Source organism: Pavona decussata, unplaced genomic scaffold (assembly GCF_977016875.1).
Source record: "Pavona decussata unplaced genomic scaffold, jaPavDecu1.1 SCAFFOLD_426, whole genome shotgun sequence".
In the NCBI taxonomy this organism is placed as follows: Eukaryota; Metazoa; Cnidaria; class Anthozoa; order Scleractinia; family Agariciidae; genus Pavona; species Pavona decussata.
Window position 1 is genome coordinate 111,746 of NW_028145783.1, and position 16,267 is coordinate 128,012.

The 16,267-nt window shown below is 40.1% G+C and overlaps 1 protein-coding gene across 1 annotated transcript; it reads right to left on the bottom strand.

Annotated features, from left to right (window-relative positions):
- Nucleotides 1-957: 957 nt before the first annotated feature.
- Nucleotides 958-15,894, bottom strand: LOC146450752 (uncharacterized). The gene is made up of 2 exons (XM_085099960.1): nt 15,543-15,894; nt 958-1,404 (listed from the first exon to the last, which is right to left on the bottom strand). The coding sequence occupies exons 1-2, from the start codon at nt 15,873-15,875 to the stop codon at nt 1,036-1,038; spliced, it is 702 nt and encodes a 233-aa protein (XP_084956086.1). The 5' UTR covers nt 15,876-15,894; the 3' UTR covers nt 958-1,035.
- Nucleotides 15,895-16,267: the final 373 nt, after the last annotated feature.

Here is a 16,267-nt window from a genome sequence, read left to right on the forward strand (position 1 = left end):
TTGTACGTTGGATCTCACAGGAGATCTAATCAGCCAAACTTGAAAAATAGACGATGAGAAGTCCAAAGACTACTGCAAAGCTGACACAACGTAATATATTACGTTGTGTCAGCTTTGCAGTAGTCTTTGGACTTCTCATCGTCTATTATGAATATGACAGTCCATCATGCCCAGCGCGTTTCGTACACAGTTCCTACCCCTGTACATGTTCCTCGGCTGAGCGCGAGTAATCGAGAAAAGAGGTTGTGTATCGGATAGGATTGTATATCTGATAGGATTGATATAAAAATAGATGTTAATGTTTTGAAAAAAAAAACATTCACACACACACACGCGTTTCGGGTATATAACCTTTCCTCAGTGTGGAGAAATCCACGTTTTGTACCTAGAACCTACCTCTGTGCACATGCATGTTTCTAAGCGCGAGAAATCGAGAAAAGAGGTTGTATATCGGATATGATTGATATAAAAATAAATATCAAAAAGTGTCAAAAATTGCTTTAAAAAAACACAGACGTTTCTTCAGTGTGGTCATGTCATGCATCTTCGAGGAACTTTTCTTTCACCGTTCATTATAAAAACGTCACAATAGCATCTCACAGTTACAGTACCTTTTTTACATTCCATTTAGCTCATGTAGTGTCAATCGGTTGCCTTACCACCCCTTCCTAGCGGCAAATTCTGTCAAACGCCCAGAGTTTGCGGTCCCTTGTGCAACCAGGGTTCTTTCTTGGAGGGGAAGGCAAGGGAGAGAAATCTGGGAACAAGGGTGTCCCATTTTAAATTTTAAGGCGATTTAAAATATTGTGCTTCGTGATCTCAAAAACAGATTACGGTGGGATAATCTTATTTACAACTCATAAGGACACAGCCAGGTTTTTAACCAGTTTGAGGGGTTTTTCAATTATATCATATTCTACTTTTAGCTTGGGGAGTTCGCGGTAACGTTTAACGGCTACATTTTTCCAGGAGTCTTTTTTGTACATAAAACCGTTTTATTTCGCTTGATATAAAATTTAACAGCGGCAGGCCAATTTAACCAGCCATTTGAACATAGTCCTTGTGAATGCATAGTTCCCATTTTTTATCCACCATGGGACAAGTTACCAAGTCTCTGAGGACTGACTCTTCCTTGGAGTTGACAGAATTATAGAACGCTTCGATGATCCAATCATAAAGCCATTCTTTAACTGGCCCAGAAATATCATGCAATTTATACACAGCCAAAGTCTCAAAGCCGGCGAGACTGTGTAGATATTCACTATATTCCAAGATTTTGTCCATTGTAAGAGGCTCTCCGAGGGCGGGAATCATTGTTAAGGCTTTGAAGCCCGCTTTGTAGACGGTGTTGTGTGTAATCTTTGTCTCCCCTTTGGCTGTATGCACCAGCTTAAATATGCCAGCCTGTAAAACAAAAGTAGTTTCTTCTTGAGCTAGTTATTGTTAGTTGTTGTTTGGCCGAGTACGGCGAAGAAAATGTACCAATATTTATAACGCACTTACAGGGCCTTCGTTTTTCTCGTTAAATTCTATTCTTTTGTGACGTTTTCGTCGCCGTCGCATTATTAGCTTCTTAAAGTGCCCATATCGGAAAATTTTTTATTTTCTTATCTGAATCTAAACATCACCCTAAGAACTTCAGTGAAAAAATTTTTCGATTTGCATAAAACGCGAATTTTTTATGAATTTTATAAGACGTTCAAATTTGCCGCCATTTTGGCCCACCATTCGCATTAGTCTCCTCTCGGTTTAGCAAGAGCTGTGACGTAGATTCAGGAACACGTGACTTCAGCCTTTCTCTGGATCTCACTGAAAACAAGTCGCGGTATTTCTGCACGTTTCTCGAAAATGCAGGAAAGATGTGTTGCAGCGAGATGTGGAAACATCAAAGACGAAGCAAATGGAACAAGCATGCACAGGATTCCTTTCTTTGGCACTACATGCCCGCAAAGACTGAGGAGGCGAAAGAAATGGATCGATTTTATGCTGGAGCGGAGGAAGATGTGGACGCGCGCCTGGAAAGACCTCGTCCTTGTGCTCGATGCACTTCAATGACGAGGATTTCACAAGGCTGATGACGTCAGGTTTAAACTTAAAACGTGAACTGAAGTAGGATGACATCGCGTTTGTGCTTATCCTTTAAAACAGCTAAGCGAAAGGAAGACGAAGACCGAGAGACACCTTCGAAGAGGAGCAGGGAAAAGCGAATGGTAAGCTTTCGATGCTGAATATTCACACCCGCTTGTGACATTCTAATCGTTGTAACCTTCTGAGGTTTATAGTTTGACCTCACTGTTAACTCAGTCGCAAGTTTTATAAAATATAGCGTAATTGTTTTGGTATATATTCTCATAGATCGTGAGATCCGCGAAGTTTCGTTGAGACCAAGCTCTCAAAAAATACTAGCACAAATGCTACCACTGATGTAAATAGATCGATGCGAGAACGGTCGCACTCGGCGGACACAGAAAACATTGTAAACCACGATGTAGATAAGGTAGATAAACTGCAGCAAGAATTCAACGAGCTCAAACAAATATTGTACACACATGTGTTGCAGAATTCTGCAAACAATAAAAATGTTGAAAAGTATAACAGCTTTATCTCTGAAAACCTAACCACCACAACGGGGGTTCAAAATAAAAAAGGGCACAAAACAAATAACAAGCGCAAAGAGCGTAGAAAAAAATGGGCAAAAAATTGGATTGAGATACAAAGAGAAAAACACGAGAAATTCATGAAGAATTTTTCAAACAAACAACTTAGCGACAGCCTGTTAGCGTTATTTCTAAAGGGCTCAAATTTGTCCCGACACCGGTGACAGACACGAATTACATTAGACGCCAACTCTTGTTAGACTTCGAACATTTCGCAAGACGTATGCGCCTAAAAGATACAATGGATTTTGTAAACTGTGGGACAGTGACAAGAAGGAAATTAACCTGTTCATTGGACAAGCTAACAACTTCCATCCTACAATTAAATTTACGGCCGAAATTTCAGAGAACGAGACAAGCTATTATTATCACAGTTCAACACGTGTCCTTCCTGTAGTTCCGCGAGAACAATGTCGCTAGTCAGCGCTTCCCAATTGCCTTCGAGTTCCTTGCAGCAGTAGCACTCGCTGATATTTGCTAGCAGATCACGGCTACAGTTACCACAAGTACATCTACATGGAAAATAATTCCTTCGAATGTTTGTGAGTACTTGGCCATAGTTTTGACAGATGATAATGAAGAGCGCGTATGCAAAATGCAAGGTGAGAACTTTACCATCCACTAACACGCACTCTATTCTCCAAGCGTTTCGTTAAATCTTCCTCGAGTCGTCGCTTCTCCTCTTGTTCCTTGCGATATCTTTTTAGCCATTCTTCGTCTGCTATCGGCTCGTCCGCGTACGGTTCGAGTGTATCATCATCTTCACACGTATTACTTGTCTCGTGGACGCCATCTATCGCCTCGACTTCGACGCTTTCAAATTCGTCCTAGCTGCTTTCTTCAGCGGTTTGCTCACTTTCCGTGTCAGATAAGTTTTCTGCCATGGAATATACTTATTTGGAGCTAAGTTTTTCCTTCCTACCGGTGAATCTGACGATTTTCTTTCTGCCGCGAATGTACTTTACTGAAGGTCAAGTGAGTGCATAGACTCGAGAGTTCCTGAATGTACGTCACAGACCATGTCACGTGGCCCTATTGTGAGCCTGTCGGCATTCTCATCAGCGGGGCGGGTGGACCGCAATAAAATAGGATTTTAAAGATTTGCAAAATTCATAAAAAATTCGCGTTTTATGCAAATCGAAAAATTTTTTCACTGAAGTTCTTAGGGTGATATTTAGATTCAGATAAGAAAATAAAAAATTTTCCGATATGGGCACTTTAAACGTCCTGTCAAAAACTTATTAACAATTCATAATCTAATTGACCAATCAAATGGTCGATGATACAGAAGCCGTTCAATAAACTCGCAGCACGTGTTTTATCGGGATTTATAACCACTCGGCTGCGCCGCGTGGTTTTAAATCCCGATAAAACACTGCTGCTCGTTTTTTTAAACATTACATCAGCCTTTGCCTATGTGTTGGACGGTGCTTTTAATTCTAAATGTATTGGTCATGTAATCTTGTTCAAAAAATAACATAAAATCAGCCCAAATTATTAGCACAATGCATGGCCACTCCACCTCTTCAATCGAAGCGTGGGGGTGTGTGGACTCTAAAATGGCTAAATCTTAACATATTTTATTCATTTAGAGATAAACAAAACGGTAAAATACAATTAACCTGGTGCCGACTGAATATTCAATACAGTTACAACTCATCAAGCATTTAATTTAACAAACGAGGAAGGAGTTAGTAACAAAAGAAAAAAGTAGAAAGGAGCAAAAAAAAAAACAAAAGTAAAAAAAAAAAGTAAAAAAGTAACAAAAAAGGTTGTCGGTTATAATCGCAGGATTGTAGGAACCAAGATGTCCAGCGCTAGACCAAGTTCTTCGGATTACAACTGTACAATTAAATATTTGATTTTCTGACCACAAAACGTTATCATGAAAGACAACAGGTGTTTAAGACATAAAACTTGATCATGAATGGATTATGTCCATCTTCATGTCGAGCATAAAGCACAACTGATACAAGAACGAATGAACCGAGAAACAACAGCTTAAATGTCATTTCTGCGAATGCTGTCTCCACGGACACAAGTCTGCAACTAAGTGCAGGATTTGTAAAGATAGTCGTTTTAAGGACGGTGCCTACTAACGTTACTGCGCATATGTTCTGCGCATCTCTTGATACTCGGTTGCCTATGGGTGGGGGCTACTAATACAGAAATATTTTTATGCAGTTTAAAACTATTCGGGGAAAGCAGAGCTTAGCACTGAAGTGCTTCTGGTATCCAAAAAGAAAATTGGAGGTAACTAGCATTTTTCAGAGATAATAAAGCTTCAATTTGGCTTTGTATGGGGCATATACATTTGGGCTTTCAAGGTGGGTGGTTATTAACTTCTTGGCCTTTTAGGGTGGGCGCTTATTCGAAGGTGGGTGTTTTATCGAATAAATACGGTAAACTAGTCAGACCCTAGTTAGAGGAAGTAAATAAACACGTTTCCCTCCTTTCCCCTGTTCCCACGTACTCTTACAGGACAGACTAAGGATAAACTACCTGAGTTAGAGCAGTCTTCATTTGAGTGTAAAATAATTTCGCGTTTTCCGTGTTTACTTTGGTTTTGTTTTTCTATGGCTAAATGATTGTTTAGCAATGAGATCAATCCCAACCAGTGAGAAACAAAACCAAAAGGCAGGCGTTTTCCCGCTCTTGACACCGGTTATATGTATTTGAATTCTGATTGGCTCGTTGCGCTGTGTGCGTGTTGTGATTGGTCAGAGAAGCATAACCAAATACAATCATGAATTGCCCGCACGCTTTTTCTCGCTCTTGACGCGGTTACACGTATTTGCTTTGAATTTTGATTGGTTCATTGTGCTGTGTGTGTTGTGATTGGGTAGAGTAATTACTTTGGTTTGTTCACCAGGTCCCAAAGGGGTTTAGGGCTCCAGGGCTCCGGCCTTAAAAATGCAGGGCTCCAGGGCTCCAAGGCGAAAATTTCAGGGCTCTAGGACTTCACATCATCTACTTTAGGGCTCCGGGCTCCACTCTGGCCTACAATCTTGATATATAAAAATTCTATTTTTAACGCTAAATCAAAAACGCAAATAAAAAAGTCAGCAATTCCGATCAATTTTTAAAACCCAAGCAGCCAGTTATATTATCTCCTATTATTTAAAAGTGGATTAAATATTAAACTTGAATAGTGCTTTGTACAAGGTTGACACTAAGGTCATGGAGTGGATCAGATTTCTGTGCTCCATGGGACAAACTCCAAAATCTCTGATGTCTCACCTTGAACTGACCTGACTGACCTTGACATCTTACACGTGGCATTGATCGTCGACCGCTCGGTCAGTTCGCCCTGTTGTTGCTTTCGTTTCATATTCCGAGATGACTGAATCAAGCGAGTTAAAAGAGGCAGATCTGCTTGATGCAACAGCGTGTTTATATAAACTGGGGACAGACAAGGCCTGCCATCGTTGGAGTTTCATGTTGAAACGCGAGAGAACGGCAACATCGATCGCTGAATTTAAGAGTTATCTTATATTGAATCATGGTTTCAAGGAGGTTGCTACAAGCTTTGGGATTATGAAGTTCAGCACAAAAATCTCCATTCACAGACATATGAAGGAACCTCAGTTTCCGAATGGAAGAATCTTTGTTTTGGTACCACACACGGACACAAGTCCTTTGAACACAATCCAACTGGATTACCAAACACCTGGATGCTCTAAGGAGTATGACGGGGAAAGCGACTCATCAGACGAAATACCAAGCTACCAGCCTCCCAAAACTGAAAAATAACAAGCTGTAGAAGAAGAAAAACAGAGCGACACCAAACGAAAACGAAAAGCTGAAGCAGAAGTCACATCCTCGACGGAGGCAAAAATCAGAAAAACGGAGGAATCCATAAGAAAACTAAAGATACATTTGGACAAGAGGACGTGTCCCAAGTCACTCCGTTACAACGTGCGGGCAAACATTCCGCCAGACGAACAATTTAAGAAAGACATTCAGGCCGAGCAAGGTTTTATTTCTGCCTTAGCCAAGTTTCACCACCGTCGCCTTTAACAACAAAAAATTAAGCTTCACGGAGAGATAAAACAAAGGCTCGCCGTATCGGCAGTCTAAACGAGAAATGCTTGCCAAACAAATCCAGAAAAAAATCGCCAACGGCGGACATTGCTAATCTGTCAACTCTAGCAGCAAATTTAGGGCAACAGCTCAACAATTTCAAATCAAGAATGTCAAATCTACAGGAAACTGTAAACAATAAAGATGTTGAAAAGGGCGGTTTCGACAACGACATAATATGTTGTTATCTCAGTCTACATAGTGTAACATTTTAGGCGACTTACTTTGGTCGGTATATTGTATTATATACCGACGCAAAATAAGCCAGTAGTTACTGGCCTAAAATGTCACACTATATACCGACGCAAAATAAGCCAGTAGTTACTGGCCTAAAATGTCACACTATATACCGACGCAAAATAAGCCAGTAGTTACTGGCCTAAAATGTCACACTATATACCGACGCAAAATAAGCCAGTAGTTACTGGCCTAAAATGTCACACTATATACCGACGCAAAATAAGCCAGAAGTTACTGGCCTAAAATGTCACACTATGTAAAGAGTAACATTATACCGACGCAAAATAAGCCAGTAGTTACTGCCCTAAAATGTCACACTATATACCGACGCAAAATAAGCCAGTAGTTACTGGCCTAAAATGTCACACTATATACCGACGCAAAATAAGCCAGTAGTTACTGGCCTAAAATGTCACACTATAAACCGACGCAAAATAAGCCAGTAGTTACTGGCCTAAAATGTCACACTATATACCGACGCAAAATAAGCCAGAAGTTACTGGCCTAAAATGTCACACTATATACCGACGCAAAATAAGCCAGAAGTTACTGGCCTAAAATGTCACACTATGTAAAGAGTAACATTATACCGACGCAAAATAAGCCAGTAGTTACTGGCCTAAAATGTCACACTATGTAATAAGTGGATGCAAAATCGGCCAGTAGTTACTGGCCTAAAATGTTGCACTAGGTAATGAAAGCGGTTCCAAAATCGGCCAGTAGTTACTGGCCTAAAATGTTCCAATATGTAATGTAAGCGGATCCAAAATCGGCCGTTAGTTACTGGCCTAAAATGTTTCAGTATATAATGTAAGCGGATCCAAAATCGGCCAGTAGTTACTGGCCTAAAATGTTGCAGTATATAATGTAAGCGATCCAAAATCGGCCGTTAGTTACTGGCCTAAAATGTTTCAGTATATAATGAATGCGGTTCCAAAATCGGCCAGTAGTTACTGGCCTAAAATGTTGCAATATATAATGTAAGCGGATCCAAAATCGGCCGTTAGTTACTGGCCTAAAATGTTTCAGTATATAAGGTAAGCGGATCCAAAATCGGCCAGTAGTTACTGGCCTAAAATGTTGCAGTATGTAATGTAAGCGGATCCAAAATCGGCCGTTAGTTACTGCATGGCCTAAAATGTTGCACTAGGTAATGAAAGCGGTTCCAAAATCGGCCAGTAGTTACTGGCCTAAAATGTTGCAGTATGTAATGTAAGCGGATCCAAAATCGGCCGTTAGATACTGGCCTAAAATGTTGCAGTATATAATGTAAGCGGATCCAAAATCGGCCGTTAGATACTGGCCTAACTGGCCCACTGTTTTCGACGCCATTTTGACGGGTAGACAAACAGGCTAAAGTTTAAAACACGACTGGACGCTTTCTTTCACAGCTACATCCCTCCAATTTTTTTCTTAAAATCCTTTTCCTAGTGCCAAAAGTTTTGTGAATTTTTCAGAAGCGATATTTTATGAAAATTAGTTGCCTTCGGATTTCCATACAAACACTGTTATTTCAAGACGTGTTTGCCTACCCGTCGAAATGGCGTCGAAAACCGTGATAAGGTCTATTGGTTCATGCTTAGCGTGCGTATGTCGAGTTATGGATGCACGCGAGAAGTTTGTAAAGCACGAGAGACGCTTCTTGAGTGCTCTCCAAACTTCACAAGTGCAGCCATAACTCGAGATACGTTTAGTAAAAGTATGAACCACTTTTTTTATGACATGGTGAAAATAAAGTAAATTTTTCGTGGAAAGCAGGTTTTGTTCCTGATTAATTACCAAATTCCTAAATGTGCTATACAAAAACACAAAGGTAAAAGCATTTTGTCATATTTGTTTAATCTTAGCGTTTCATTAAACTTCGACAAACTTTTAAAAATATACATTATTTATGTTGTTGTCTCCCTGTAAAATGCTTTTTTATAACGGACATAGTGCAGGCATGCTTCTCTTTCTGACTTGCACACATCATCGGATGGACGCACGGCCGTGCGTATGTCGAGAAATGTACCATGATAACGCCAATAGGAATTAGACTAGAAGTAACCAATGGTTAGGAAGTGCGGGCTAGAACACTTTTGAGTCGAGGGATTTTCAATAAAACTTTTGTTGAGCATTGAAATTGGTTGGCCATCGCGTTGGGTAGTTAGATTAAAAAACCTGCATGGCCCTGTTGAAGCCAGTCGGTATAGCGTACTGCGCAATATTTACATCCGAGATTCGATGGGTTGAAACGTCCGATTACACCCGGAACTATTGTGCGTTATTTAATCAAGGAAACGCTGTTTTCAAAGTTTTGATTCAAAAGATTTAAATACAATCAAGCATAATTATGTGCAGCGTACTGGTAGCGGTCGCGCGTTTCCATTCTCAGCTTGTGAAACAGCGGCCGAAAAAGTCGCAGTTTAAAGAAAACTGTTTCTTTCTATTGTCAATCTCTTAAAAGTACGTTAACACTCCAATAATGCGAAACTTTGGCTTTGAAAATCGAGTACACTGGCCGACGCGGCGGCCATCTTTTAAAATATGCTTGTTCGTGTGGAAATGGATTCTGATTCGTTTACGAGGATTTATCGATCGATTTTGGCAGAACATATTTTGATCTAAGATTCAAGATCGAGATCTTGCGTCCAAAATATTGCGGTCTCTCCTTGAGCCCGCAATTAGGTTGCACGCTATGTTATTACTTAGAATCGTTATCGTTAAAGCTTGCTTTTAAATGCATCAATTTTACTTCCCAAATTGTGTAAGTATATGCCAAATTTTGTAAGTATATGCCCAACACAAAGCTCCTTCAATTCATATCATCATGGCGAGGACGTATTTTTCAGTCTCAGACCATACCCGTTATCTTTTTTTTACAAGTATTATGTGTATAAGTGGTAACTAATATGCACACGTAGACATGTAGGCAAGAAAGAGACATGTACTCGTATATTTTCCAAGTGTTTATTCCTTAAATTGGCTTCCCGATCTCCTCGCGTTTTGCGATATTATCCATGCACAGAAAGTTGTGCTGAATACTGTTTCAATTCAGCACAAGTTACTGTATTGGGGGTATCATCCATTGGCCAGATGGACTCTTTGTCGTCGGGATTTTAATTATAAAATAACTGATGTTTGAAATAATTTAAATATTTGGTTTCTTCAAACAGTCAACATAGGCACTTGACCGCTGTGTTTAGTGAAAGTTTTTGATCATTCTCAAATTATGGTAACCTAGTATTGATTTGTGTTCAGCGAGGCACAACCCACTACCTTTGGGATATGGCTTCCAAACTTTCTGCCCGGAAACGATAATATTTTTGGCTATTTAATTCAGACGAGTTGATGTCAACTATCGCGTTGATATACCTACTTGCTGTGGAGGTAGATACAGTTGTCAACCAGTTATCTGTCGATTTTTGTTACATCTTTCACGCAACACTTTCTGAGATAATCGGGTTCGTTCCCCTCAAGTTATTCATGAGAGCTCAACCCGCTGCCTTGGCATTGATATCGAAGCGTGGTGAACCTCTTTGCCAAGTCAATTACACTTATAGGTGGTTATAACAACATCTTCCACTAGGGTATCCATGCCTGATATTTCCTGTCTTACATTTAAGACATTGTTTTAGTCCTCAGACTACGTATGTATTTCATTTAATTCATATAGTTTGCTCTACGTATTTTCAGCGGGTTAATCTCAACTCATCAATAAACATGGTGATCAGGTTTACCGAAAAGAAATATATGGAGTTGAAATTATATTTGCGGATCAGATCGAAAAATTTCAAAGCAGAAAGTGATTGTAGAAACCAACGTTATACCCAGCGAATCTAAATCAATAACCACTGGCCTAATTGACGTCGGAAGATTATGTACACGATTATGTTCTATGATCGTTATTGAATTATGGATCTAACAGACGAACATCCTTACTGTTTAGGTCTTCAATCCAATCTGACCACCCAGCGACTACTTTCCCGTCATCGCCAGTTCTATCTTCAAATTTTACCAAGTATCCATCGTGTTTCCTGTATGCCACAATCTGTCCCTTGCACCATCCCCAATACTTTTTCACGTTTCCTGATTTGTCCTTTTCGTCATACTCGACTTCGACTAGACGATTAATTAAAGCCCTACCATTTGGCTTCCTTTTCTGAGTAAACAGATGCCTGCGCTTGTCTGGTGGACCTTCTTCCCCTGAATTCCCAAGGCTTGTACGCTTGCGTTTTGTTTTCCGTTTGACGGGTGATGCTCTGTAAGTAGTGGTAACATTGCCTTCACAAACTACTGTTTTAACTGCCTGTAGGCGATCTTCAAGGTAAATGTTCTCCATCAACGTATGAAGAACAGTGCACCCCTCTGGCAATGATTGTCGATTCAATGCTTCAACTGGATTGGTGGTAGATGGCGCCTGCTCCCAATCCTTGTCTTCCATTTCCTTAAAGGCCCTTGTAGACATTGCTAGGTGATTTAACCGACACCACCATCTGCTCTAATGCTTTAGTTTTTTCCAGTTTTGGTTATCAAGCTTATCAAGTGAAGAAGACAGGTCGCTATCAATCAACGTCTTGGCATCCTGTAGTTTTCTGGAGCCCGATAGCACATTGAAAATCAAGTACACATTCTCTTTGTCTGTTTCTTTTTCAATTTTGAAAGCTAGACGCGATTCAGCTTCGCTTTGGCAAACCAACTTACAAACTCTATTGACCGATCGTTGCCAATGAACACTGCATCCTCGTATTACTTTCCTTGCCAGTTCCTCACCGATGCATTGTTTTAGTCCTTTGTATTGTGCATCGTCGAAGTCCACGAGTATAGACCTCAAATTTTCGCCATTCTTGAAATGGGCATGATCCCTAGAAACCTTATGGAAAATCGAGGTTATCGAGTTTGCATATGTCTCGCTATCTTGCCTACCGCACAGTACCCTAGCGACCGCGTTATACACGTACGTTTGTTCATTGAAAGTTACAATGTTGAGCAAGTATGGAAAAACGTCTTTACCAGTGTAGGTCACATCCATGAATAGGTCTTCTGCTTTACTCAAAAGAGATGATTGAAATGGCGACATAAAGAACGCATACTTCCTGGAAGGCGTGAAAATATACTCACATCCTTCCATCTGATACTGTCCCATCATTTTGTTGACTTGTTCGCTGATATTCATTTTAGGCCAGTAACTAACGGCCGATTTTGGATCCGCTTACATTACATACTGCAACATTTTAGGCCAGTAACTACTGGCCGATTTTGGAACCGCTTTCATTACCTAGTGCAACATTTTAGGCCAGTAACTAACGGCCGATTTTGGATCCGCTTACATTACATACTGCAACATTTTAGGCCAGTAACTAACGGCCGATTTTGGATCCGCTTACATTACATACTGCAACATTTTAGGCCAGTAACTACTGGCCGATTTTGCATCCACTTATTACATAGTGTGACATTTTAGGCCAGTAACTACTGGCTTATTTTCCGTCTGTATAATGTTACTCTTTATATACTGTGACATTTTAGGCCAGTAACTACTGGCCGATTTTGGATCCGCTTACGTTATATACTAAAACATTTTAGGCCAGTATCTAACGGCCGATTTTGAAACCGCTTACATTACATACTGCAACATTTTAGGCCAGTAACTACTGGCCGATTTTGGATCCGCTTACATTATATACTGAAACATTTTAGGCCAGTAACTAACGGCCGATTTTGGATCCGCTTACATTACATATTGCAACATTTTAGGCCAGTAACTACTGGCCGATTTTGAAACCGCATTCATTATATACTGAAACATTTTAGGCCAGTATCTTGGATCCGCTTACATTACATACTGCAACATTTTAGGCCAGTAACTACTGGCCGATTTTGGAGCCGCATTCATTATATACTGAAACATTTTAGGCCAGTATCTAACGGCCGATTTTGGATCCGCTTACATTACATATTGCAACATTTTAGGCCAGTAACTACTGGCCGATTTTGAAACCGCATTCATTATATACTGAAACATTTTAGGCCAGTATCTAACGGCCGATTTTGGAACCGCTTACATTACATACTGCAACATTTTAGGCCAGTAACTAACGGCCGATTTTGGATCCGCTTACATTACATATTGCAACATTTTAGGCCAGTAACTACAGGCCGATTTTGGATCCGCTTTCATTACCTAGTGCAACATTTTAGGCCAGTAACTACTGGCCGATTTTGCATCCACTTATTACATAGTGTGACATTTTAGGCCAGTAACTACTGGCTTATTTTGCGTCTGTATATTAACACTTATTACATACTGTGACATTTTAGGCCAATAACTACTGGCTTATTTTCCGTCGGTACATTAATACTGTGAAATTTTAAGCAGATAACTACTTGCTTAATTTCGTGTCGGTATATTAACTATATACTAAAACACCGACGAAAGTTAGTCGCTTAAAATGTTTTACGCGGACAAAATAAACCAATTCATCGCTTCTATGTAAAATCACACTGGGATCCACCAGTTCAACCATCAGTTGCACTAGAAACCTATCTTGAAGAGGTCAAACAACAAATTGCGGAGATAAAAATAGCCAAGCCGAAGCAAAACTTGTCACGCAAAGAACGTCAAGCGTTAAACGCTATCAAACGTCGCAGCGACCTAAATTCAAAAAAAGCGGACAAAGACCGACAAAGGAAGCACACTTGTTGTCATGGACAAACAAGATAAAATACAAGAAGGTCAAGTCCAAATCAATGACTTAAATAATGACAGGCCTCTTAACAATCCCATGGTCACACAGACACAAACTAAAGTGTCTCGCTTGATCTCAGAACTACACCACGGCAACTACATAGACGACATGACGAGAAAATGGCTTCTGCAAACATCAAATCCGCCACGAATACCAGAATTCTACACCCTTACAAAGATACAAAAAAACCTACTTTGGTAGGTAGACCACTCATATCAGGCTGTGCCGGGCCTACAGAAAGAATATCATCATTTGCTGACACATTACTTCACCCTATTTCTAAAACACAAGCGTTTTATCTTAAAGACACTACAGACTTTATCAATTTTATTGAAAAAACGAAAGTCAACAAGAATACATTCCTCGTGTCAATGGACGTTACAAGCCTATATACAAATCTGATGCCACACGAGGAGGGCATAGCTTGAGTATGCGAAGCATACGATAATTTTCACAGCAACAACCCTCCCATTCCCAGCCCCGTACCTGAGAGAAATGCTAACACTCATTCTCAAAGAAAATTCTTTCCAATTCAATGGAAAGAACTAATCCATGGTACAGCCATAGGCACAAAAATGGCCGTTGGTTTTGCAAACATTTTTATGGCCGACATTGAAACACAAATTGTTAGCCAAAGCGTCGCAAAACCTACAGTTTGGAAACGTTACTTCGACGATATTTTTTCTCTGTGGGACACTGGTAAACACGATATAGAACGGTTCATTGAACAAGCGAACTCATATCATCCAACAATCAAATTTACGGCTGAAATCTCAAATGCTGAGACTACATTTCTGGATACAGTTGTATACAAAGGTAATCGATTCCATCATCATTCCATACTGGATATTAAAACACATTGCAAGCCGACTGAAACCTTTCAATACACGCATTTTTCCTCTAACCACCCACCAACCTCAAACATGTTTTAATGGGAAAATGGCACTTAATACAAAACCAGCCTTTCCTACGAGAAATCTTCAAAGAGCCACTCGCCCACCACTAATTTCCTTTAAAAAAGGAAAACTCTAAACGACATTCTTGTCAGAGCAAAAATATAAAGAGGTTACACATCAAAAATGTTTCCATTGTTAGAAGTCGCGCAGGCCTGTCACCTCTTGCTATCTTCTATCAAAACGTCTTTGGGCTCCGGGCTCCACAGCCAAAAAAGGATCAGGGCTCCAGTCAGTAAAATGATAGGGCTCCGGGCTCCACAGCAGAAATTTCAGGGCTCCAGGGACCCCCCCCCCCCCCCCCTTCCCTTTGGGACCCTGTTTCATGTTTGGTTTTACGACTCTTAATTGAAAACCGCTTTATACTGTCACTTCATAATTAATTCGCGGGACATCGCTCAGTCGAGAGTATATTCTATGTACAAAAGATAATATTGTTTTGTTAGGTACAACAACGAGTCAAATTACTGGATTTGGTTTTCTTGTCACAAGTGTTTTGGCTGCTAAGACCATAGCTAATAAAAGGCAATGTTTATGAAGGCTGACAAACTTCTTTGTTGTATGTTTTTGTTAGCATTTTTTACTTTGACCGTGCACAAGCCACAATAGATTTTGAAATGTGTTGGAGCAACCGACCAATATAAATCTTCCTGTTGAGATAAAATCATATTCAACTGTAGTCTGAACTTTCCCTGCTGGCAGACCCGTCAGTTTAGCAAATACAACGGAAAAGAGGCCTCTGCTAGCAGGGAAGTGTGAACTTTAAAACAAAGGATTGTGCGCAGTCGCGGCCCTCCCAACATAAATTGCAGCACCCGGTTGTTTTCATGGTAAGGTTTCATAACCAGTCCCCCAATTTACTATGCTAAGACTCAATATACCTGAGAGACCGTTATATGTCCTCTGCTACAAGGAGGAGGCACGCCTTCTGGAAATGTTCGTTTAACTGCTGTCAATGACGCCCAGTAGTTTCTTGAGACAAATTTGCATGGGCTTAAGTCGCCACTCAATGGGAGCTTCTCGGATAATATTATTTTGTTTATACCACGAGTAAAAAACTCCTCCGCAACTGGTATCCAAGAGTGTTGAAATAGATCTACTGGAACCTGACCTGCCGTCTTGAAATACACAAACTGTACAAATTCTGCCTCCGTGTCACCGGATTCCGCCATGCTTTGCCACGGTCCCGATAAAAACTTTAAAATTAATTTCATTAATCAATTTATTGAGTTCGTCATAAAACATATTAAAAAACGGCAGCAGACGTATCAACAAGAAAATTTAACAGATAAAACCGCCCGCCTAAAATCGAAGGACGGTTTGACATATCAACATACGATGCAAAAAGAGGTGTTTAGGAGGATCTTCTCCGATTTTGTTGTGTTTGTTAAGTAATAGTATACCACTATTTGTCGATCATCACAAAATTGCGTGCGGCTGTGACGTCATAAAATGAAAATTATGTCGTCACTTGAAGGTGGAAAAGTAAAACAAGTTTGAGCAATTTCCTCATTTTTCTGTCCAGACCCCTAGCCACTTTCTGACATTAAACCTATTTTGAAAATATAAACTTTTATTTGCTTTTCTTCTCCCTTTTCTTTTAACG

What these genes read in the sequence shown, in the direction of transcription:
- LOC146450752 (XM_085099960.1), bottom strand. Translation starts at nt 15,875, where the DNA reads ATGAAATTAATTTTAAAGTTTTTATCGGGACCGTGGCAAAGCATGGCG. An exon ending in GACATATAACGGTCTCTCAG is followed by an intron (nt 1,405 to 15,542) that starts GTATATTGAGTC and finishes TTTGTTTTACAG; the next exon opens with GCTGGCATATTTAAGCTGGT.